Raw genomic sequence first — 25,389 nt, forward strand, 5'->3', positions numbered from 1 at the left:
CTCAATATACTATTTGGCAACACTCGCCTTCTCTTGACAGCTTGAATACTAAGATCAAGTATTAAAAGTATGGCCTGGCTGATGAAAGTAATTAAGAGACTTCTCTCAGCCAGGAGAGTTTACTAACCTCATTTATTGCACTAAATGGAAGAGACTTTGAGTCTCCTGTCAAAAAGAGACCATTGGTGTGTGCACGTGTGCCCTTTTGTACTGATGAGGAACTACTGGAACACACTCTTGCTGGAATTCAGGCTGGAGCGAGGCTGGTTGCTGTCAAACCAGCCTGTGTCAGTCAGTGCCTGGCTGAGAGGAGAGGTGATAATGGAGCGAGCACTGCCAGGGGTCCTGTCCTGCCCTTCCACTACAAACCATCATCAAGTGAAGCAGAGTGAGGCTGCATTTCAGCAAAAAGGGGGGACTGTGAGATCAGGCTGAAATTCAAGGTGTAGGAGATCCAGGAGGATCTGGAATGTGCTTAGGAAAGATGCTGAGAGTCAGTAGACGTGTAAGTGTAAGCGGGACTAACCGAGAAGCGGGAGCCTGAAGGTGTGAGAGTGGGTGTGTTTCTGTGCCTGTGTCCCTGTTTTGCAAACACCATCGCATCGGATATTGTACAAATGGTGTGTGGGAAACATTCAGCAGTGAGTGGTGCAGAGAGCTGGTGACGGACAAGAGTTATGCTGCTTCCCTTCCAAACTAGATGCAGGAAGGATGTGTGGGCGTCAGACAGTGAAAGAGAGGAAAATCAAATGCTACTCACTAAAGGAGTGCAGAGTGATGTGACATTAAGGCTCTGTGAGCTTTTTGCATAAACCTGCCTCAGGGAAGTCAGATTTTAATTTTCAAGCAAAATCCAGGCTACGCTGGGATCCCTGCACTGGCAGAGCTCGTGCATGGGGAGCTGCAAGGTGAGGTTTTCACCTCTGAGATTACAACAATGCTCGTATTGGCTGCTCCTATCTTTTTCATCTGCCTCTGTGAAATAGCCTTTTGTCTCCTAACAATAATCTCTGTTCTCATCTTGCTTTTCTCTTTGGATGCTGCATATGAAGCGATGTCTCGTTACTCATTGTACAATCAGCAGCATCTCCCCTGAGAGGGCAGCTCCTGCTTTGTGGGTCGTGCACTCCCCGTGCGTGCTGAACGCTGCACCTCTGTATCCTCGTTACAGTCTGCCAGCATTCATGGCAAAGTCAAACCTTGCCTCTGGGATTGCAGAAAGCTTTTAGGGCACATGTAACTGATGAGCACAACCAGCACTGTTCACAGCCTAGCCTTCTTAAGAGATACGTGATCCCTTCAAGTGACCTGGATTTCTGAAGACAAAAATTCTCTGATGTAAAGTGCATCTCTGCCATCTTTCTGCCTATCCTTATTCCGGGGCTCTGCTTTTTCATGCAGCAGAGGTGCATTTGTGTGCCTTTATGTATAGCTGTGAAATTGTGTGTGGTGATCAAAGTGTAGTGCACCACTAGGTGGCAATGCAATAAATGCAGGGAATCCAGCAGCCAGCCAGACGCACCTCACTTTCTTAACGAGTGAAATTCTGGCCACCAGAGCCTGGAGTGACACCCCCAGGAGCTCTTATTTAGCCTAACTAAGTAGAAGCAGCTCGCACAAGCAGTAACAGGAGCTCCAGCATCAGTTACTGAAACTCCCTCTTCTGAGGTTTAACAATTAGCCTGCAATTAACTGAAGCAGAAATTGTCATGCTGGAGTCATAATGTTTAGCACAAGACATAGGGCAACCTTTTTAAAATGTATTTCTCCCTAGTGAGGCATTACAGATGTTATTTGGAATATGTGAGGATTTTATTTTGCTAAAGAAGTAGTTTTTGAGATTGAAAAAGACAATTATCATCCTTTAATTGGCATTCGGTATAATGTGATCCCTTAAATGGACCTTGTAGAACTCTCTGGGAGCTGGGCAGTTCATTGAGATACTCAGCCTGGATTTACTGATATCAAGGGAAGTTCAAGCACATCTTAAATTACCCTGTTGATTACCATCATTGCTGTGTACATTTCTAGGCAGGTACCTGCTAGTGCACACATCCCTGAAAGGAAAAAGGGGAAGACCAAGGGCAGGAAAGGTAGGACTTGTATCTCTTGGGTTTTTCAGGAGTCCAGTGCTCACAGAGCAAGCAGGGAGCCAGGCATCCAGGACCTCTGCAAGCTCACACCCTCCATCACATCCAGGTAACTGTAGGTCTGCATCCTTGAGACATTAGGCTGGTTTTGACTGTAAAATTAGCAGTGTTGTTAGAATACAGCTAACACACTGTTCTCTGCAGCATCTGATCTCTACCATCTGAAACGGGTCTGTCTCTTCATGTATTGGTGTGTGCTCTGAAGGTACAGAGGCACTGCTGTTTTAATTCCAGATAATATTTCTCCATTTTAGGTTGAAGGTGGAGAAATGAAAAAGAAAAAAAAAAAGGAACCCAGAAAACTCCTTGTCCTCCCAAAGTCCTTCTACCCATGCAGGCAGGGACAAGCTTACAAGGCAGTCTCCATCCTTCTCCTGCACAGAGCTGAGGCTGGGTCTTGGCCCAGTTAGGAGACTGCGGCAGCCTGTGTCTCAGCAACAGCTGCTGTAATAGTTGGTCCCCAGACGTGTGCAAGGATCTGGATTTAGCTTCCTTTTTTTCAGGTTGTAACTGTGATTTCTCTGTGGGCATTGTCTAAAAATAAAGCAGGACCTGTCGGCTGGTGAAATGAAGAATAGGCTGGCTCGTGGTGACCGCTCTCTTCCGTGTGTAATTCAAGGCTTTTTCTGGGGAACTGCGCCGCACGTCTCTCGGAGGATGGCGGCCTCTTCTCCCTCTGGTGTACAGAAAGGGGTCACCTTTTTATTTCCAGCTGAAGGGGGTCACAGCCTGTCCCATGTACCTCAAATGCTTGCTCTACATATTTCAGAAGGAGAGGGTGCAATGCCCTTTATTTCACGTTCTGGTGCTGGGGAGCTGGAAGCAAGCAGCACACCTATGTGACTGTGTCCTGCCAGATTGCTTCAGACTGGGGAGATTTCAATTGCTCCTCACCTCCCAGAGCTAAGTATCACTCTGTGATACTTGTGGTTCTATATATTACTGCTGTAGGGCAGTTTCTAAGATCTGCCATAAATATATCTTTCCAAAAGCCCAAATCTCTGTGTGTCACCACAGGAATTCTTTGGAGGAAAATGGGGATACTAAAAGGCACAAAAATCCTCCTGATTCCTGACAAATTCAGTTGGACACTGCTGCAACTGTGTTTTCTCTTTATAAAAGCATAAAGCATGGTCCACTGAATTCCCTCTCTCTGGGTTTGTTAGCAGCTTTTGGTTTTAGAGCTCGGGAGTGAGTGTACAGACTTTTAAGATATTAGCAGTTAATGGAGTTGATAATTTATAGCTGATTACTTCAGAGGGATACAAAAGCTTCCTTTTGTTTCTTATGACTTGTATAATGATTAAGTTGAAGTCTGGGCATACAAATCAGCTTGATTTATTGGTGGTGTAACAGTGAAAATTCAAAATAAAGATATGCATGTTGAAATGTAATAAACATATCCTGATTGTTGTCTCTGTGTGCTACTGCATTTTACCCCACAGCTACTTGTTTAAAGTTAAAACTTCATTTTATATTTCCTAGTATAGGTCATAAAACTAACCTTTGGGATAAGGAGCTAACAGCTCATCTAAATCAGTTTGTTCACACACACCTGACCTCTTTGAGATTTACTCATATACTGAGAATTAAAAATACAATTCTTCCTTTTTACCCATGCCAGCTGTATTCATGGAGAGAAGCTGTGTGGTAAACTTTTTCTGTATGCTTTCCAACTGTTTAGTTATTTCAATCCTTCCTCAACTACTATTTTTAAGGCTCTTTTTCACAGTTGTATCGGTCCTCCAAGAGCTCCACTTCTGCCTGAAGCTGCCAAGTCAAAGCCCGTTTTATTTTTTTCAGCATACTCAAGTCCAACAATCTTATCTTGGCTTATCGCTCCTACCAGCTTTCATCCTAGCTCCCTCAAATGGAGAGCAAGAGGAGGCAGATGCTGGGACACAGAGATAAAAGAGAATAGAAGCAGGACATTTCACTAGGATTTAATGCATATTAAAAGGAGGGATTAATGCATTTTCATTTTCACATTGCTCTGGATGGGCATCTTACTGTATCTTTGGTGAAGTAAAGTGACCTTTAAACTTCTTGGGACTGGACTGCAGAGAGAGCTCTAAGCACTTCTCAGAGCTGAAAGAGCTGAGTACTACAGTATGTATCTGATGTTAGTGCAAGGCTGATTTTTTTGGCTGAAATTCTGTTTCTCCTTTTCTGCAGGGATTCCTGAAGAATGAAAAAGATAATGCATTGCTGTCTGCCATTGAAGAGTCTAGGAGGAGGGTAAGTTGGAAGAAAGCACCATCGTTTTTGCCTAAAAACAAAACCAGAAGAGATTTGCAGAGTCCAGTGTTCTTCCCTTGAAAGGGATCAGTATTTAGTCTGTGAGAAAAAGACAGTTAGCCTTCCCCTCTTCATCTCCTGCATCTTTACCTCTGAACAAACAGCTGTTTTGAAGATCATCTGAGCAGCAACTTGTTTACTGATAAGAAAATCATCTAATCCTTTCTGAATCTATTTGTGCTTTTGGTATCTGTCATGTTCTGGGACACTGATTTTCACAATTGAATTATGCAGCATAGAAAAATGCTTCCTGTTGTTTGTCTTTTAATTCCTTCTTGGAAATGTCATTCCATACTTCCTAGTGCTCATGTTATGATTGTTTCTCTCCATGTATCCTGGGGACGTCAGGTTTAGAACTGAGCCTGTGTTTCTTTCAAATGATAAAAAATAGTACATAAGCATTATTACATTATTTCAATTACATAAAATTATCTGTAACTATTGAAGGATATTTAAAACCCTGTGATTATAGTGAAGGTACAGGTAAAACTTATATCCTGCCACAAAAGTATAAAGTGAATTTTATAATGCAACAAGGAAGCACAAATCTTAAGCTTTAGTTGCATGCTTGCACTGTAATTAAATGTTTGGCAAATTTCACTGTCTTTTATAAATTCTTTCTTCTGAGCAATGTTTTGCTCATTAATTGACAATATCCTAACAATGAACTGCAAAGAAATGAAAAATTTAGCCAACCAAGACATTTAGTTATGTACATTGCAGCATGAAGCTATGTGAACAGGAAAGAAGTAGAAGACACAATGTAGCTTATTCTCTATTCAGAATTAGTGGAGAGTCTCTTATTTCCTGTGGTGATATACCTGATGCTGTTAGTCTCACCCCAACAATAACAGAAATGGTAGTGAAGCATCTTCTCTATCCTAATGCTATTGCCAAAATAAGGGACTATTTCCCTTACTGAGGGAAAAGCTGTTTCCTTCCATATGTTCCCCATTGGATCTGAAGACAATGTAGCACATCAGCCATTTTAAAGGTAAAGGTTGTTTTTCTTGGAATTTGATTTTCCTGCGTGCTTTCCCAAGTTATGTTCTGATGAAAGAGACTTCCTGGTTCTTTGACACTGGTTTATTTTCCCTTAATATTCTGATTTTTATTTTATCCTGTTCCCCATTTAAAAGAAAAACACACTGGTAAAGACCTGAAAATTATTATGGGCAATAAACACACATCTTTGTTAAGAATGCAGCAAAGTCAGACCTTTGTAGCCTCCAGGGAGGTGAAAAGCTAGTGGTCATTAGAGAAGTTAAGTCTCAGCAAACCACACAGATCAGTGATGAACCTGGATATTGTGTGTGTGCTGCTAAGTTAAAAAAGGATGCCTACTGATTTTCCTCCTGCTCAGATTCCTGTGCTGCCATGCCATGGAAAGACACAGTTTCCTTCTTTTACCAGCTGGGGGTATGTAAGAGTTGTCTTAATTCCACATACACTTACTTTCTGAATCCCATTGTACCTGAACGGGAAGCCTGGTAAAATAATATGCAGCACACAATTAGCTCTTGAGGGCTGACCTGGTTGATTTATGTAGTTGCTATTTTCTGGTTCATTTTTGGGCTTGTCTATTAATAGCAGAGTCAGGCTGGTGGGTGTTTCTATATGTTCCTTAGCTCTTGTTGTTCTTCACAACAGACTTTTGCCATGGCTGAGGAGTATCACCGAGAATCAATGCTGGTTGAATGGGAACAGGTGAAACAAAGGATTCTTCATTCTCTGCTTGCATCAGGGGAAGATGCTCTTGATTTCACCCAGGAAAATGAGGTAACTCTGTCTTTCTAAATGCTGTGCACAGTCACGCACAGCACTGTACACAGCTGGCATTCCAGCACTGCTGAAACCACCTCTGAAATATTTTGCAACTACAACTGTGTGAAAATGAGAAATAGAAAATCCCTATTTAGTTCTAGAAGGGCTCTGACTAGCAGATGCCTTGTCTAGCAGAATATCAAACCTTTGTGATGGTTTCTATTTATTGTCTGATGGGTGCAGGCATTGGAGCTGCTGTTGCTGAAGCTGTGTTTTGAGCAGCATATGTGCTGCTGGAAACTTAGTCACAAACACATTCTAGGTCAATATACCCAGGGGACAGAAAACACACTGGGGACTTCAGGAAACCCTTGTGATGTGACACCAGCGAGTTTCTCAGGTGCAATTGTGCTTACACAAAGGTCTTAGAGTATCTCTTCCCTTTATCACTCTGTGCCAGCCTGGATTTATGGCTTTTCTTAAGAGGCTGATGAAGTCTCTCAGGTCTCTTGGCAAAACCAAATGAATAAACAAAAAAAAAAAAGCTTTTCTTTTTATCTTGCTGTCTCATGCAGACCAGATTAGAATTTTGATTTCTAGTGTTCAGGTTAATCCAGCAGTGACCAAATCCTTTGGGCAAGACTGACTCCATGTTTAACAGAAGAGATATTGACTATCATCTTAAAACATTCCTTATCTTCTGTTACGATTTAAACCTTTACAGTTTATTCTCTTAAATAAAATGTTTCAGTTAAAGGAGTAGAGCAGAGCAGAGTCACCTGCAGGATGTTGGGAACCCAGCTCCTCTGAGCTGAGAGTATCAGACAGCAGCTGTGATCCCTGGAACACAAAGTAACATCACTGCTGCTGCACTGTGCTCCATGAAAGTTTTCACCTTGAGGGGAGAGGGGATAGGGAGAGGGGTGATGCAAGTTGTTGTGCTTTCAGGCTGAAAAAGAGACACATTTTTTTATAGCCTTATTCTCCACTCATAGAAATGAATTCTTGTTCATTGGGGTGACCTGCAAGTATACTGAAATAAAAAAAACCCTTGGTGCTAATGTGGTATGACCTGTATAGGGATTTGGAAATAATTAAAATTGTTAATGAAATGTCCCTTTCTGATTTCTGTTCTTTTAAATATAGGTTAATCCCAGTTAGCACACCTCTTTTTATAGGGGCTGTCTTCCCTAGAAAATACTTTACTGATGCTTTACTGGGACTTCTCAAAGGTTGTCCAGCTTTCCAATATTAGAAATGCTAAATAATGCAGACTGAGTTAATTTAAAACTAGGAACAGCTATCCCATTATTTTAGGATGTGAATCTGAAGGCTTGGCAGTTACACTGATAGCCTCTAACATCTTTGATTTGTGTGCTAGTTACTGGTATAGGGTTTTCCTTTTGGAGTGTGGATGTTGACTGCTAGCAGAAGTACTTTAATAACCCACTCTGAGCAGGTAAAACCCCTGCTCTGGTGTTTCATTGTCAAATGGATGCTACCCCAGTCCATGGCACTTGAGATGCCAAGCATCAAATTGGTGTGAGGGAGGAGGAGGGAAAACTCAGCTCCTAATGTTTCTGGTGAATGTGTTTAAAGACTCAATGTACACTATCACTCAGTAATACTCCACTCTCTGTTTCAAAGCTTTCATAGTAGCTGTATGTCATTTCAAGAGCATTTAAAATCCTTGATATATTCTAGTCTTTGCCTCAAGAAGTCAAAGGTCTGAGAGGTTTGAAGTGCATCTACTGTGTTAAAAGCCTGTTATCTAACCTCCCCACAGCAGGTTGTTCTTCTAAAGCCTTGTTCCAGTCAAATAAGTTTTTTGTGTGTATGTGACACAAACAGACACAGCCTGTAGAATATAGTAGAGGTTTAATTGATATCCTCTGGAGATGGAGAATCAGCTGAAAAGGCACAGATCCAAACGCAGCAGGGGGCCGGTCTGCCTGCGAGCCAATTCTCAAGCTTTGGGCAAGCTAATTTGGGCAGAGTGAAATACCAACACATTATTCATGGAAATAAGACCAATTAACAAGCAAAGCTCACGATTCAAAGAACCTAATGCAGGACTTGCCATTAAGGTTTTCTGTTCCCCCTGGTCCTCCAGCCTGGCTACCTTCTTGTCAGGGAAAACCAGAGCTGATAAAAAGGTGCTTCTTGTGGGGCTGGAAAGGGATGAAAGCCTGAGTTTTGTCTTCAAGGTATCAAACACCTATGGTCTGAAGGTGTTTGTTATGACTGTTGTGTCATGAGGTGCCAAGGCGTTTCCTTTGTCCTTTTCCAAGTTTTTCCTTGTTCCAGGTTTTTCTTTCTTCCACCCTTGCTGTAAGCTCTTCCACTGCTGCTGTCAAGCAGCACACTCCTGCAGTGATAGAGAGGCACTGGCACCTTTTGGTTTCTGTTCTGCCCCTCTGTAGCACATCTTCATATCCCTTAAATCCCAAGCACTGCAAGATGCTTTCCACTCCACCACAGTGTATTTTGATGGGGTTTCTCCAGCTTGGTCTCCTGCCTAGATATTCGCTGCATCTACTGGCCAAGCCATTTGGAGTGCTGACAAAATGTCTGCCCAGACTTCTGCTGAGGAATGTGCATATGCATATGAGGGTGATGAATAATGCATCTTTACATGCATGGGGTTTGGTGTGCAAGTGAGGCTGAATGCTTGTCTGAGTGCAAATGAAGGAGGACTCCTTTGAAAAGCAGCATCGTTTGGCTAAGTGAATTTAAAAGATAAAAATGTGATGGCAGTGCAGCTAAGCTGCAGCTTTGAGAAATGGATAATATTCTGAATAAATATTACAGTTCTGAATAATGTTTGGGAAAGACCAAACTTCAGGGCAGGGAAAAGCAAAGGTGTTTGAGAAAAACAGCAGAAGCCATTTAAGCAATTTCAGACTAGAGATACAGCAAGATTTGTGTGTGTGCACTTACACTTCTGCAGTCCTTTGTGCATTCCCCACTTTTCTGCTTTTCCTTTTGCTGCTCCAGTTAAGCTTCAGAACCTGACCTGTTTTGAACACATCTTTCACTATCTTTTTATTGCTTGGAACTTGGTAAGTTCTGACTTGCCAACAAAGAGTATCCTCCCCCCTCTCCACTTTCCCCGTTAGTTTGTAGGGGGGGAAAATCCTTCCCTTCTTGGAAAGGATTGCCTGTGCAATCCATTTCTGCAATTCAGGGGGAGCCCTGGAAGTGACCTTCCCCATGCTGACTCACTGCTTTAGTTTTCCTTTTGAACTTTCCCTTTAGCACAGCCATGTGATAGTTCAGTGAGCCAGTGCTTTCTTGTAGTTTAATAATTCAAAGGTGAAGCCGGAATGCACGCATGAGATGGGAAAAAATAGGAATAAGCTTACTTCCATGGCTCTTTTTCCATAGGAAAGAAAAGTGTAAGAAAATTAGGACAAATTCTAGACTTCTTGATTTTTTTTCTCCCTGAAGTGCCAAGTCAGTAGAACTTAAAGAATGTCATTTCACTGTGGCAGTTCTCAGCTGCAGCTGATAGTTAAGAAGTTTTTCCTAAATCATAATGGTTAAACTAAAATTGGAGAAAGGAAAGGAAAAACCCAAGCCCAGAGCAGCTATTTCTTAGTTTCAGGCACACACTTCTGAATTCAGGTTGTTACCTGAATTGGTTTGAGCCCGGCAGTCACACACCAGTCTCTGGAGTGGCAGCCACGTGGGTGCTCTTTGGTGCCACAAAGCAGAAAAAGGAACAGATTCACAAAACAAAGCCCCAGTCCCTGTGTGTCTGCTGCTTGGGCACTGGCTGAAAGTGACACTAAGTCACTATGTACTGGTCTTCATTTGCTTTAGGAGATGAAACCTCATCGGTAATTAATGACAACGTCCATAATTTAGCATTACTTTAAATAACTCTGCATTTTATCTGGCTCTGCGCAGGGAAAGGCTGCAAAGCGCTATTTCTGCCATGGTGTCTGTTTCCCAGGAAACCTGCTTTAACAGTTTCTTTGTTCTTTAGAACAAAGAATTTGTCGGGTTTTAGGTGGGTTTAAAGGAATTTGTGTCAGGTGATTTGGCAATGAAAGAAAAATGCAGATGCTTCTGAATATCAGTACCCACTAAGAGGGACTGTGAAGAATATTTTTAGTGTAAGTTCAGTTGCAGAAAGAAAAGTGAAATTGCTTCTGGGTTTCTTGTAAGGCATTTTTATAGAGCCTGAGGTCTAAATGTACCTGCCTGATTTTGTAATCAGGTTAAATATTATTTAAATAGCATTATTAGTGAGAAATTAATGCAGTAATGAACTAATTTCAGCCATTTTAAAGGGTTGTCCAGGTTCATTGGTGTCATTGGTACCTTCATTCATTTATATTTCATTATATTAGGAACAAACACTGCTGAATTTTTTAAATTCTGTAATCAACTGTTGTATGCTGTGCAGAAACCTGTAACTACAGATATCACAAAGCTCTTACAATTTCTTGATGGAGGTCAGTGCCCTTGTCTTCATATATAAATTTCTTGCCAATGCAGAAGAGTTTCTTGGCCAGTCCAATTGTGTAACTTCTTTTGTTTTTAAATTTTAACTTGTGAACAGTTTACCGATCAAAACTCCTGGACTGGGAGAGTGAGTAGTAGTTGTCTTTGTAAGGACACATGCTCATGAGTGTAAGAGAGGTCTTACACGGTAGAAGATATTCCAGGTTAAACTAATACCAAAGTAAAATCAATTTGGGAATAATTGAGAGAATGTTCCGTGCAAAACTGATCAGTAACATGCCTGGAAGTTCATTTGTTTGTGTTATTTCATTTTGAAGTTGGGATACAGCTCCCAAAAATAGCGAGATTCTTTTGAAGACTCTGCCAGTATTTAATCCTCGTTTGAAACAAGAAACCGAATGATGGCACCATCTGGAGAAAAGCTGTCCATTTCTGGATCTCTTTCTGAAATCCACACGAGCCAGGTCATGGCAGGAACATTGCTCCTGCCATGCTGCAGTCTGACAGGTGTCAGCAAAGCTGAACTCTAAAGCTGGTTAAACTGGAAGTGAAAACAATGATTTTCCTATTGCATTTGGGCTTCATGTTATTTGTACAGACAGCAAGTTGGTCACATTTAAATGAACTCTTCCAGGCAAGACTAGAGCACATCCTTAAGCAGTCTTTGGAGGTGATCCTGTCTGCGCTGTAAAGTACTGACATTCTGGGTAACCAGTGTAAGAAGCACTAAAGCTGTTTGACCATGTTGCTTAGGTGCACTGTAACAGCTAATGAGGATGTGCAGCCAGTTGTAACTGACTTTGATGGTAAAAAGCTTAATTTTTAAACTCTGCAGATGTACCTGCCCTTTCTCGGAAAAAATTACTGATTCCAGTTTAGATGAATATCCATGGCCTTGAGTTATATGGTAACAAGCTTGAAAACCTTGCTTTGCTGAAAGCTTGTCTGTTCCTTTTTGCTTGCCCCAACTATGTCAGTTGGCTTCATAATAAATATTATGCTTCTGAACTGAGCTTGTCTTGCTTTGATCTTCAGACCAGCATGACTTCTGAAGCAACTGATATTAAAGGACTGTTTACCTCAAAGGGATCTGTCTTTAAAATGACTGTACTTTATTTTTCAGACTCAAGACTTGCAATGCTGATGCTGAAATAAAGAATTATATTCTTTTAGAAAACAAGAAATAGCAGAGAGCATTGCTCAGAGTATTATTTCCTCCAAAGTATTGAACACATATGTTCAGTGGTGGCTGTACTGAGAACATACCTGTGCCTTGGAGTAAACACTTAAAATTCCTTTATGCAGCATTATACCTATTGTGGCATGTCGTATTCTGAGTTTTATAAGAGTATGAATTTTGTATGCTGTGATTCCATTGGCTGTCTCTCCCTGCTCTACGCTCAAAATATCTTAGTCTTGGCATAGTCTCTGTGGGTAAAAAGACTATTTTTTTCAGGTCAGGATGTTGCCAGCATACTTCCTCTTGCAGCAGACCAGCAGTGGGGCACTTTCCAGCACACAATTGAATACTGCAGTCCTATTTTATGTCCATATCATGGTACTGGGACAAAACTGGAGTATCAGATCTACCAGACTGGATCTGTTTGAGCTCATCTGTTGGATTCTATATCCTTGCTGTGATGGAGGTTCGGAGTAGATGCCTCACAGCGAGACGTTGACAAGAAGCAACCTTTCAAGAAACAAAAGCAAAGAATTAAAATTACAAGGTGCTACCAAGAGACACTGATGTCCTAATTCTAGAGAGCTAATGGTTGGTTTGTGCACTGAATAAGGAGGATTTCTGTCACTTTAGAAAGTTTAAGCTATATTGGGAAGATAATGGGGTATTGCAATGAGACTGCATTTTTCTCAGTAGATGGTTCAAAACCCTGTTCTTAGTTCTGTCAGGAACATGGTTTTGCTGTTCTTTAGGAGCAGATGTATTGGTAAAATGCATTGTGGTAATTCTCTTCCTGTGTGCTTCTCGTGAGCAGCCCAGCTATGTCGGGGAGGTGGGTCCTCCAGGCCGCAGCTCCATGGACAGTGTGGAGATGGCATATGCTCGTCAGGTGAGTGGGAGTGAAAAAACTTCATTAAACACTGTGTTCTGCATGCAGAGAGACGGGGAAAATAAAGATTGGAGTTTAGTGTAAAAGAAAATATGGTAGGTAAAACATAAAATATCTGCCTAGAGATAAAATGCTGTTGACAAACACATAAATCTTGATGTTTTTAGAAGCATACTCACCTGTTTGCTACAGGATATTTTTTGTCAAAAAATGATGCTGAGCACCATATATGACTGAAAAAGCATTTATGCTTGTAAAGCAAACTGAAATTTTTCTAAGTTTTCGAAAGCAGTTTTTGTTAGGATTTGTGTCAATGCATAATTGTTTACAAATGAAGGCTTTATATTCCCTTTATTTTCATATGTGGAAGATCATTTTTCTCATGTATGTGTGTAGGAAAAGTATGCTGAAGTGTTAATCCTGATGCTTGTTGAATTACATCCTATTTTAATGACATTGCTTATGAGAAGCTTTAGTGTGTCAGCTATGAATTAATATGCCTGGTAGCATTAGACTCCCTCGGAAAATTTTCAGGGAAAACTGATAAACCTTTACATAACCAATTTGTTACTGTTGTTATTTGAGATTATCTGTTTACCAGCACTGTTGAGAACAAAATGAAAGAAAAGGACTTGATTTTTCAAAATGGAATATGTGAAACGATGTTGCTTAATTTGCACACAATTACTGTTATTGTGTGCTTTGGCTCAGTCTGCACTGAGGCAGTGAGCAGCTTATGCATCTGTTTTCCTACATCTGCATTCAGTTATGGTAACTGGGAAGAAACTAATAGCAAAAGGTTCATGGTTGTGCTGATAAAGTTGTACATTTGATTTGGTGGATCTTAATAGTTTGTTAATTTAGTTCGTATCTACTGTAATATACCCACAGTGAATTGCTTCTTTAAAGCATAACTGTGCTTCTGTGCTTTGAGTGTTAACTCCGTGCTGCTTTTTGGGTGTGGGAAGCCCAGTCTCTCTAGCAGTCCTGGCTCTGTGGTAGCTGTGGAGTCACTGTGGCCAGTGGGCCCTCGTCAGGGTCACGGGCTGTGCACAGGCTGCTGCAGTGTGCCCTGGAGATGTGCTGTTTGTGGCCAGCCTTCTGCTACCAAAACACTCGGTGCAGTCACTGCGTGCTCCCAGTGAAGGCTCCAGGGGAGCTGGCCTGGCTGAGCTGTCCCCGTGTCAGCCTGCTCAGTTCAAGAATAACCCCGTGGCAGCAGTCTGTGTGGGGCTCCTGTGGCTGCAGTGGGGAGCTGGGAGACCTGGAGGTCAGGCAGGAGAGCTGGAGATCCGTGCTGCTTCTATTTATCAGCAGCCATGAAATGTGTTTTAATTACAGTGAAGTGATTAATTGTTCTTTGTGGATAGTTCAAACTGTCTCACAGGAGCACGGTGACATCCACAGACCTGATTTCACTGATGCTGCATTCTGTTTGCAGTCCTGAGCTCTACATCTTGTCTGCACCCTGGTCATGTTGTAGTAGTGCTGCATGCCCATGGAGTTAACATACAATGGCATTGCCTTTCTAGTATTGAGAATTATTATTTTTGGACATAGTGGAAGGTTGTTGGACTGAGAGTAGAATAAACAATAGTAGATGAAGCTCAGTTAAGATCAAGAGTTAAAACAGGGAGGTGTGTGTGTACATTTAAGGGCAGGCTCTGAAGGGTCAGATTTCTGTTCATTTCCCTGACTCAGATTTCCCTGAATACTGCCACAAACCAGCAAAATCCTGTTTCTTTCACATCAGCAGGTAGGAGGCTGCTGTGCAGGGGAATATCACAGCCATCCACTTGTCAGGTCACTTTGGAATCTTTGTCCTTCAGCAGTTAGCTGCAGTTAGTCTAACAGGGCATTCAGCTCAGTGCTCTGTCATGCAAAACCCCTGAACAGCTGGGCTGCTGCTGGCCTTGGGCAGGCCTGGGGCTCTGAGGTGTGTGCAAGCTTGGGTGGTGCTGATGCCCACTCCTCTACCATGGGGTTTGGAAGTGGCTGATGTGGGAGAGAAGCAGGGGGACTTGCTGGGAATACTGGTTTTGAAGCCTGATTTAGATTTTGCTGCTGTGGCTGAGGATGGAGCATAATATGCATTGTTAAACGTGCTTATTTTAATTATGTTTTAGATTTATATTTATAATGAGAAGATAGTGAATGGACATCTGCAGCCTAACTTGGTGGACCTCTGTGCTGCTACTGCAGGCCTGGATGATAAGGTACTGCCAGTAAGTTAACATAAGATGTATTTAAGCTGTTTTCAGGCTGTGATTGACAGCCTGCTGACATCAAGGATAAAAACACTGATATTGAAAAAAAAAAAAAAATTGGCATGGCTCTACAGAAAACACAGAGGCAATTCTGGAATTTTCTCCAGTACAGCAGGACCGACCTGTGATGAAGTTGGTCATGGTGAAAATTTCTTAACACAGTGAGGAAGATGTGAACCTGGTCTCCCATCATAGATGATAGGCTGTTGAGGGAAAAATTGCTTTTTATTTTAAATAGATTCTGTTATGTTTGATTAACAAAATGTGGTCTCTTAATGTCGTTTGAAGGTATTTAGTTGGGGGTAAAGGGTCTTCAATCAGACTGCTTGAGCTGAAACAGGCTCTCATAGCAAAGCATAAAACCCCTAGAATTGACTTTAAATCAATGATCTGTCTGTTTTCCTTTTTTTCTCTTCCTTTAATTGTGTTGCCTTGATCCACCCTAAAAAAGAAAACAAATGCACAAACCTTGGAGAAATGCCTGGAGGAGAATATTGCAGCAGGGTCAAGCTATGAAAAAATTGTGCAGATGGAGAGAGCAAAAAGCTGCTCAGAGGCTGAGGAGCAAACCCTTCAATTTGATCTGAATTACAGATGTGCACCTTCACTCTGAACAGCTCTGCTTGTTTTGTAAGGGACAGCACAGGGAGTTTCAGTGTTCTTGCTGCTTTGAAGCACCAAGATCAAAGAGCTGCCCTTGCCCAAGTGAACAGTGCTGTTAGTTCTCAGTATTTTGCCATTTCAGCAGGGATGCCCTAGTCCTGTAAACACTGATAGGATCTTGTCCTTGTGAATAAGCAGATCTGGATGGTTTTCAACCTTTTTATGTAACTGAGCCTTTGTCCAAGTGATCAGTGTCCTTTTAGTGCTTCTTATCACACCGGATCACACAGCTTTCCAACAGCAGCCAGAGCCAGTGCTTACATGGAAAGCTGATGGTGCTGTGGTATATATTGAGTGGGAAGTGTGAACTAGAAATGAGCAAGAAACTGAGTACCAAGTATCCAGCCTAGTTTTGGAAATAGTTGTCAATTTTGGGGGACAATTGCAGGTACAACATTTACAGCCATCTTCTTGCACAAGAATTGTGCAAAAAAGGCCTGTGAAACTTGAAATCTGTGGGACAGAAGCAGCTTACCCTTCGTGACTGTGTCCAGTATCTCCATTACAAATCTAAACTGACATGAATTTCTCTTGTGTTCTTATGCTTTTCTTGAGCATCAAAACAGAATGCAGCTCAGAACAGTGTTGTTTGTTCATCTCTGTATTAATTGCTGAGGCATGGAATGACTTTTTACAGAACATCTCTGAGATGTGGGCCATGGTGAAACAAATGACCGACGTCACCCTGGTTCCTGCCAGCGATGCCCTGAAAGTCAGGACCAACATGGAGGTGCGCATGGAGTTCGTGAGGCACGCGCTGCACTACCTGGAGGAAAGGTGGGATGGGTGCTCTGAGTACACATTGAGAGAGCTCCCTAATCACAAGCCAGAATCACTTTGTAGTGCACTTAGAGTCAGCTACCTTGTGCTGCTCACAGACGTGTCTCTTGCCTGTCTTATTGAGCGGGGCTTAGAGCAGCCACTTAAATGAAAAACTGTTCTAGTTTAACAGTGTTCTAGTTTAAAAGGCCTTGAATCCATGGGGAGGTTGTTTAAAAGATGCAAAGAATTTTATTCTTTCTTCTATGTTGCTTATAAATATTCTATATGTGTGGTGATATGTGAAGGTTTTTCACTTGAGGAAAGTGATCTGTTTCTCTTCTGCAAAAGAACATCCGCTTTTCTATAAGCTCCCTTTCTGATTGCTGATTGCTGTCAGCAACCCATGAGGACAGCATGGGAACAAACCTGGTGCAATGAGTCAAATTCTGATCATGCCATTTCTACACTGAAAAGTTTTTGGAAAATGTGAAGAAGCTGAAGTTGAGACATGTAGCTGTGATTTTCAGATGGTAGAAAGGGGTTTGTTGTGTGTATTAGCAAGTACCATGGGGGCCTAAGCTCCTTGACCAATAGAGTTCTCAGAGAACTGCAGGGTGTGAAGCTGCCCAAAGCCAAATGCCCATTCACTGCACATGTGGATGGATATTGCAGTGTCTCTTTTCCAGTATCTGCAATGTGATGCCAGCAGGCTCTTCCAGCCCTTGCACCCAGTAACTGCAGGGTGGTACGTGGGCATTTGTTAGGGACACAAATTGCATCAGAGCATGGAAAGCACTGTGCTCTGACACAGCACTGTGGGAAGAGATGCTTTCACCTCCTGGCACAGCCTCTTCTTGGCCCTGGCAGTTGGTTGTCACACCCTATCAGCACTCAGTGTCACCCAGGAGTGGTGGCAGCTGCTGCCTGTGCGCAGAGGAGCTGACACAACGGAAGGATCTTCTGTTCCCAGTTCCTCAGTCTCAGCAGAGTGCAATGAGCCAGTGACTCTTAACCTGATTTGCCACATATCCAACTTGCTAAATGTTCACAGTGCCATTAACTGCTAGCTGAAGTTAGGAGTTAGTTATATGTAGTGCTTTCCCAGTGCTCCCAACTGTGGAGATTAGGCCTCTCTAAATTCCTTTTTTCTCTGGGATTTTCTTCTGGTTAGTCCATAGCCCTAATGCTGATATTTTTCCATAGGGCAGGGAGGAGAGGCAAACACATCTGTGGTGTTTAACTGTTCTTTCATGATAGGATTGAGAGTTAAAGTATTAGGGTGGAAAGGTTTTTTGCCAGTTAATATATTTGAGCTTAAATTTGTACTACAAGAATCTAATAAGAAGAGCTTCATAACTGAGAGTTGAACTTGGAGCAGTCCATTACAGACTCCAAACCTGGTGTCTTCTGAGACTGCTAAATACAAGGATCTTCCTAAATTGACAGAGATTTGTGCCTCATTTTGTTGTAATAATAATGTTTGAACATCGAATTAGTTTGCTGTAAATTGTGAGTTCTGTCAGATCTGAAAGGCAGTGGATGTTTGTGTCTCAGTCTGCTCATGTTTGTTTTGCTTTCAGTTACAAAAATTACACTTTTGTGACAGTCTTTGGAAACTTGCACCAGGCTCAGCTGGGTGGAGTCCCAGGCACCTACCAGCTGGTCCGCAGCTTCCTGAACATCAAACTGCCGGCGTCTGTCCCTGGTCTGCAGGTATGGGCAGCACTGTCAGCCACTGAGCCAAAATAACACAAACCTGTTCACCAGTGCAGAGCAGGAGCCAGAGCAGCCTCCAGTGGCTTTTCTGTTGTTTAAGCTGCTTTTAGGGCAGCAGGCTCTTACTCCTCTAGAATTTTTCACTAGGAAAATGGGAGGTGGCAGACAAAATCACTCTCAAGTTCAGACCTAGTCCCAAAGCATGGTGGGTGCTCAGTAGCTTGAGTTCTAATTCTAGAAATTACGGTGTCTTCTGGTCGTCATCTTAGAAATCAACAAGCAAGAACTAAAATTCATTATGATGGTTCAAAAAAGCAGTAACTTAATCTGCCTGTTTTGCTTTTTCTCTTTTTTTACGTTTATTGTAAGATGGTGAAGCCATCACCAAATGTGTAATGAATTCATCTGAATTGTAGCCTGGGCCTTTTATTTAGGAATCTAAATAAAACGCTTCTTACCTGCATGTAGTAAAAAGTGCATAGCTGTGCATCTACAAAATAACCAGACAGGCACTCTGGATTGAAAAATTAGGTATAAAAGCTAAATGAAGAAATAATAAATTAGAACATTGGAGCACACACAGCTAAGTCTAGCTCTCTCTCCTTACCTGCTGAGATCAGTGATTAGTTTGATATTTTTCTGTTTCGGTGAAAATGTTTTCAATACCTCGGTGGCCTAATCCAGATCAATCTCCTATGTGGGGAGGATATCATATGCTAATTCTGGGATTCTCAGAACCTCCCTCAGAATTGAAATCTCGGCAATCAGAAGAGAATCACACCTTTCACTGCTGAAGTGTTCAGAGCTTTGCCAGGATTTAACCCTTATGACCTCTGGCTTCTATAACAGAATTTTTTATCAATATGAGTGAGGGTATAAGGGCAGAAATAATGAATGAAGCAAAGCAAATATGTTGCTTTTAAGAAAAAATTAAGTATGTCCTACTTTCTTTTCAGGACGGTGAGGTGGAGGGCCATCCTGTGTGGGCACTGATTTACTACTGCATGCGCTGCGGGGATCTGACTGCAGCCATGCACGTGGTGAAACGGGCGCAGCACCAGCTGGGAGAGTTCAAAACCTGGTTCCAGGAGTACATGCACAGTAAAGACAGAAGGTAATTGGGAACTAGGAAGGATCCTTCTGAGGGGTGGGAATTGCTGTGGAGTAGTGAAATTATCAGTGGTTTGGTAGTTGCTCACTTGTTAGTTGCTAACACAAAGACTTACAAAGATGTTGTGAGCTCTCTTTTTCTGATATGATGCAATAACAGAGTCAGACAAAAATAACTCATCTGCCACAGTATTATTGTACCCCCAAAGAGACTGTTGTATGTGGATTCTTTCCCTGCAGTGAGCATTTGAAAATGATCCTCCATAACTTTAATTATGTGTTTAAATTCATATATGCAAATTTTTTATCTACAGATATGAACTGAAAGTGCAAGAAATATTGGCCAGTGCTTACTGTCATTATCCTTTGCTGTAGATATACACCTATTTACATTGATTTGTATCCAGGTTTCCTCATACAGGGAAAATGGGTTTCATGTCTTTTCCTTCAATCTTTTCTTTTCCTTAGGCTGTCTCCTGCCACAGAAAATAAACTGCGTCTTCATTACAGACGGGCTCTGAGGAATAACACTGACCCCTACAAAAGGGCTGTTTATTGTATTATTGGCCGTTGTGACATTACAGACAACCAGAGTGAAGTTGCTGATAAAACAGAAGATTATCTTTGGCTAAAAGTAAGTCTGGTGCTGGGCTTGTGGCATTAGGTTTTTCTTTTTGTAAGAACAGGTCTAAATGGTACCACATTTCTCCACTGCTCTGCTACCCTTCCTACTTCTAGACCTGGTGTTTTGCATCAATGTAGTGCACGTGACCTGACCTTGAAATAGTTCAGGGCTGAAAACCTGAATCCCAGGGCTGCTCTGTTACCCTCTGTGCTATCAGGTGTTAGTTTGGGTACAGTTGTCTTTGGAAGTGTCATGTTCTTCATTTGACACTGATCTTTGTCACCTGTTTTTACAAACAGCATTAGCTTGCTACAGTGAGGACTCTTTGAATTCTCCTTCCTGGGTGGATGTCTGAAATGTCAGTGTGAACTGACCAGAGACAATGCTGTCAATGTCTCTGAAGTCCTTACAGTTTTGGCAAGGGCATGGTAGATACTGGTTGGTACCTGTTTTTCCTCTTTATCAGAAAAAGGGTGGTAGAATTATGTATTTGTGGCAAAAAAAATGCTGTTTGAGAGTGTTCAGAGTCCCAGTCAGAGTCTGCTGGCATGGATGGATACAGAGCCCTGGGGTTATATCTGCATGGATTTCAGCTGTTGCTGCATTAGAGATCTTTGCTTCCCCGCAGTGGATGGAGCTGATGTTGTGACTAGATGCAGTTTCTAGTCAGTTGGTCAAATCCTAGGAGGGACTCAGATGGAGTGAATATCTTATAAGTGCATTGCTTGTGCAAAGAGAAATACCTGTGCTTCTCTCTTTTGGATGTGCTTTTTAGCTGAACCAAGTGTGTTTTGATGAGGGTGGCGCGAGCTCTCCACAGGACCGGCTAACCTTATCCCAGTTCCAGAAGCAGCTGCTGGAGGACTATGGTGAGAAACCACAGAGTGATCTCTCACTTGGGGCTCTGCTTTTCTGCTGAGGACACTTTCCAGCTGTTATTACACAAACCCCAGACTGCACAAAAACCCTGCAGCTCTCCACTAGTGACAGGCATCTTCTCTCCATGGACAGCCTGCTTCCCTGGAGTCGTGGCAGATTTCAGTAACATGATGAATGAGTCCCATGTTTTCCCAGCAATCCAGAGAGGAGTTAATATTCACCTGTGAGCAACACTGCTGCTGTTTGTCCTTTATCCATTAATTGTGGGTTGCTTCCTCTCACTATAAATATGCAAAAGTCCTTTAGTAGAACTTCCAGCTTTGGAAATACAGAACAGAAAAACAGTCACTACCTAATGTAGGCATGTATTTCCAAGCTTTTCCTCTTTATGCATCTGGTGTTTATCTTTTCCCTTAAATTAGTATTTCAAGCAAATTTCTGGAGACCCAAGTTACAGTTACTTCCATTTCAGAAGGTTTTAAGAACAGCCACAGAATACATTTTCCTGTAATTGTCTTCCAGTCCATCAAAATTAAATCACTTGGAACTGTCCAAAACATACCAAATTTGATTCTCTACAGCTTTCTAGTTTGTAGTATCACTCACACTCAGATAATGTGTGTGAGATAAAATGTGTGGAAAAGAAATATAATAAGCTGCTCTTGGTGTCACTGAGTAGGAAAATCCAGGTTCTTAACATTATTTGTACCACTTGGCATAAGTATAAAAGCAGACAAAAAGTTGTGGTATTTAGAGAATCTGTCACAGTTGATCAGAGTTGATGGTTTGTTGTCTGAAAAGAACAAAGGAACTTTTCTGAGTAACTGTTTATTCTGTTTCGCTTTCTGAATAAGTCTTTATGCTAAATATGTCTTCATGATAAATCTGCAGTGGCACAGTTGTAGGTGAGCCACTGATGTGTGGTTAGGAATTCAGTTTTGTGTACTGTGTTTGTTTTGGCTGGCACCTAATAGACAGTAATGATGCACTGTGGCAGGAAGCATCCACTGTCAGTCATCTCTGATTGCAAAATCATGAAAATGATGTGAAAATGCTACGTGTTGTGGTTTTTTTTCAGGTGAATCACATTTTGCAGTGAACCAGCCACCGTTCCTCTACTTCCAAGTGCTGTTCTTGACAGCACAGTTTGAAGCTGCGATTGCTTTTCTTTTCCGGACAGAGCGCTTGCGCTGTCACGCTGTTCATGTTGCTTTGGTTCTGTTTGAGTTAAAATTGCTCCTGAAAGCATCTGGCCAGAGTGCACAGCTATGTAAGTCCTATTTACTTTACAGTAAGAGAGTATTTTCTTAGCCCTCAGAGTACCCTCTAGAAATTGCAGGTCTATGTGATTAATTGAAGATTTATCAGAACAATTTCATAAAAGTTAATTGTTTTAGTTGTATTAGAGCTCTGGATCATGGTTCTGACTAATTTGAGATGAAGATCAGCATTTTCCTGGCATTAGATTCTCTGACAGTGCTGTTTCTGACATTGCAGTAAGCCATGAAGCTGGTGACCCTCCTGGTGTCAGACGTTTAAATTTTGTGCGGCTTTTGATGCTTTACACCCGTAAGTTTGAATCCACAGATCCAAGGGAAGCTCTGCAGTACTTTTATTTTCTCAGGTAGGAGCTAATCTATATCTTCAGATATTCTCCTCGTTATTACTGCTGCATTATTCTTATCTGGAAAGTTGTCAGAAACAGGAGTACCTTTCTCCCTCTCTTTATTTTACAGGAACGAGAAGGACAGCCAAGGAGAGAATATGTTCTTGCGTTGCGTTAGTGAAATAGTCATTGAGAGCAGAGAGGTGCGTTTGGCCATGTTTTGCCTTCCTCAGTTAAACTGAAATTCATTTCTTCTTTAAAATCTTTATTAGTCAGGACAGTTTTAGAGTTGCTTACTCTTTCTGTCTGATGCAGACCCAGATGAGAGAAGATCTTGCAATGGCCTTTGAGACATTTAATCATATCTTTTTGCCTATTACTTAGTTACAAATACTTTTTATATTGGTCACTGTTTTTCATTCCACAACTGTGTCTTTGTACTTAATAAATATGAAATATGTGCAATTAATATCTCTATTTTTGTTTCCTTTTTTTGTTACTTTACATCTATGTGGATATAGTTTGATATGATTCTTGGAAAGCTGGAAAAGGATGGTAGTAGGAAGGTGAGTTCACAATTTCTATTTTGTATTAAAAGTACAACCTATGTATGATTTCCATAGTAGTTATGAGGCTGTTTTGCTTCTCTCTGTTTTTCACTAGCTAAATTATTACTGTTTGAATACATTCAAGTTCTCCCAGTTTGAGATCCTTTTACAGAATAATCTGTGACCTGCCCTAACAAAAGGCAGGTCAGGAACTGCAGGGCAGTTGTTGTTTTGCACTTTCTTTGGTGTGAACCAACAATTTTAGGTTTAAAATAAATTCTTCTAGATTATATAGTATCATTTTTGCATCCTCAACTGCAGTAATTTCCAGATATTCTTGACTCTTTCATCTCTTTTATTCTATATGTTTATTATTTGTTTTAAAATTCTTGTTGCCCATTCATTTATCTGTGTGAGATTTCACTGGCAACCTGTCATGCCAGTATAAACAAACTGCATCCCTGAAGCCCTTGGAATGCTATCTGCTGAAGTCTTTTGTGTTTTCTTCTGTGCCAACAGCTCAAACTCTTGAGTTATTTTATCTGGGTCATTTTGAATGAATTAAAAACCAAGGATGTCTCAGTGCTGACTCCATTTAGGAGAGAGTCCTTCTAGGGCTCATTCTATTTTTAATGTCTCACTTTTGCACATTCCCATGGAAATGTACAGGCTATTCCAATCATAAGCCAACATGTGAAATATTCACTGCCTTGGCAGAATATTCTGGAGTGTCTGAGCATTCTGATTCCACTTTTCTTTTTCATTTTTGTCTCACCTCTTTAGCCTGGAGTGATAGACAAGTTTACAAGTGACACAAAATCCATTATTAACAAAGTGGCTTCTGCAGCAGAAAATAAAGGATTGTTTGAAGAAGCTGCAAAACTCTATGACCTTGCAAAGGTATGTGTCTTGTGTGCTGCCTTAAATACTTGGTTCACCTTTTTTCCTTCCAAACATTCTGCCTGTGATTAGGAGGTTAAATTTCATCTCAGAGGTTGAATTGCCCTTGTTCAAGCAACTTATTTCTGCTGCTGGAGAGCAGAGCTGCATGAAGAGATGTTTTAGTTAGCACATCCAGATGGATTGCACTCCAGGGATTCTGATTTAGGACATTGTGGTCCTGATCAATGTGCTCTTTTGAAGAGAGTGCCCCATGCATGATTTAATTTGGTCTAGTGCAGTTATTTACCTGGAGTGTACTCTCCCAATTTCACAGATGTTGAACTGAAGTCTGAAATAGTTGGTCTTTATACCGGGTACCCTTGTTTCCTTTGGAAATAGAGGTGGATACAACCATAACCACTGTTTTAGAGAAAAACTAGGGAGAAACACTTTTTCTTGTGACCCAGCAGCATTATGTTGCTTGTAGCTCATAAGTTCTTGACTCTTTATGGGAGGGAAGTGGCTCTGGGCTTGCAGTAGCCACCACTGCATGAGACTTTACTGTTTTTCAGTGAGATTAAGACACCATGTTTCATCATGCTCCTTTTGTTTGTGTAACTTTAATGCCAACAGAACCCTGACAAAGTTTTAGAACTGTTGAACAAGCTCCTTAGTCCAGTTGTTCCCCAGATCAGCACTCCCCAGTCAAACAAGGAGCGTTTGAAGAACATGGCCCATTCCATTGCTGAGAGGTAAGACTCAGGTAAGGGCAGGACTGGGTGATTCACCTCAGCATGACCTGGGACTGTCAGAGCTGTGGGTGTTAGTTCCTGATGTTGATTCTGCAGGCTGGACTGTGGCATCCCCAGCAGCAAATTTAGAAAGACAAACAACAGGTCAAAATTTACCCTGTCCTGCTCATGATGGCTTGCAGTACTGAAACCAGAAATCTTCAGGGGCAGGTCAGGTAAATTTGACAAGAAGTTTTATCTGTAGGTGAATCAGGATTTCCATCTGGAGATGGAGTCCGTTAAGGAGCAGTAAATACGTGAATTGTATGTTTTATATTATTTTTAAAGCAAAATATTGTAACAGTTGCTGAGTTGTTGCATGCAAGTCACTTGTTTGAAATAGTATTAAGAGAGAGCTACAAACCCAGTAATTCTGAGTTGTAACAATCACTCAGTAGCTGTCTGAAAACTGTTGCTTTAATGAAAGCTGACAAGGGAGTATTTAAGATGAGCTGTTGCAGTGGACCTCATTTCCACAACCTGTTATATTAATGCCAAGTACTGTGTGGTGTCCAGAAAGAAAGGAAGCAACTGAAAGGAATGTCCCTTACCATGTCTGTATACTAATTAGGGTATGTCCTTGAGAGAAATCAGTGCTCAGGATTCATTAGCAACTAGAAGTTAGGAATAACCTGATTCTGAAAAGCTGTAGTTGCAAAATATGTCAGTGATTTTTTAAAATCGTCACGTTTTGGTGCATCTTGTCACGGTCACTGCCAGGGATAATTCCTGTATTTTACTGGAGCAAAATGTGGATTCCTATGAGAAATGCCTTACTGGTTTTTA

At 41.5% G+C, this 25,389-nt stretch overlaps 1 protein-coding gene across 4 annotated transcripts in view; it reads left to right on the top strand.

Annotated features, from left to right (window-relative positions):
- Nucleotides 1-25,389, top strand: part of NUP93 (nucleoporin 93) — a 75,086-nt gene that overhangs the window by 42,370 nt on the left and 7,327 nt on the right. For 3 of the 4 annotated variants that reach the window (XM_041400595.1, XM_041400596.1, XM_041400597.1), the window contains exons 4-18: nt 4,326-4,388; nt 6,099-6,227; nt 12,680-12,754; nt 14,881-14,970; nt 16,322-16,461; nt 18,027-18,159; nt 19,119-19,276; nt 19,741-19,906; nt 20,673-20,766; nt 21,855-22,046; nt 22,274-22,400; nt 22,513-22,585; nt 22,904-22,948; nt 23,714-23,830; nt 24,446-24,564. In XM_041400595.1, the coding sequence (XP_041256529.1) occupies nt 4,326-4,388; nt 6,099-6,227; nt 12,680-12,754; nt 14,881-14,970; nt 16,322-16,461; nt 18,027-18,159; nt 19,119-19,276; nt 19,741-19,906; nt 20,673-20,766; nt 21,855-22,046; nt 22,274-22,400; nt 22,513-22,585; nt 22,904-22,948; nt 23,714-23,830; nt 24,446-24,564 (1,721 nt within the window). Of the gene's footprint in view, nt 1-4,325; nt 4,389-6,098; nt 6,228-12,679; nt 12,755-14,880; nt 14,971-16,321; nt 16,462-18,026; nt 18,160-19,118; nt 19,277-19,740; nt 19,907-20,672; nt 20,767-21,854; nt 22,047-22,273; nt 22,401-22,512; nt 22,586-22,903; nt 22,949-23,713; nt 23,831-24,445; nt 24,576-25,389 lie in introns of all 4 variants that reach the window. The other variant, XM_041400599.1, reaches the window with a different exon arrangement.

Source organism: Onychostruthus taczanowskii, unplaced genomic scaffold (assembly GCF_017590055.1).
Source record: "Onychostruthus taczanowskii isolate IOZ18803 unplaced genomic scaffold, ASM1759005v1 scaffold18, whole genome shotgun sequence".
Taxonomy (NCBI): domain Eukaryota; kingdom Metazoa; phylum Chordata; class Aves; order Passeriformes; family Passeridae; genus Onychostruthus; species Onychostruthus taczanowskii.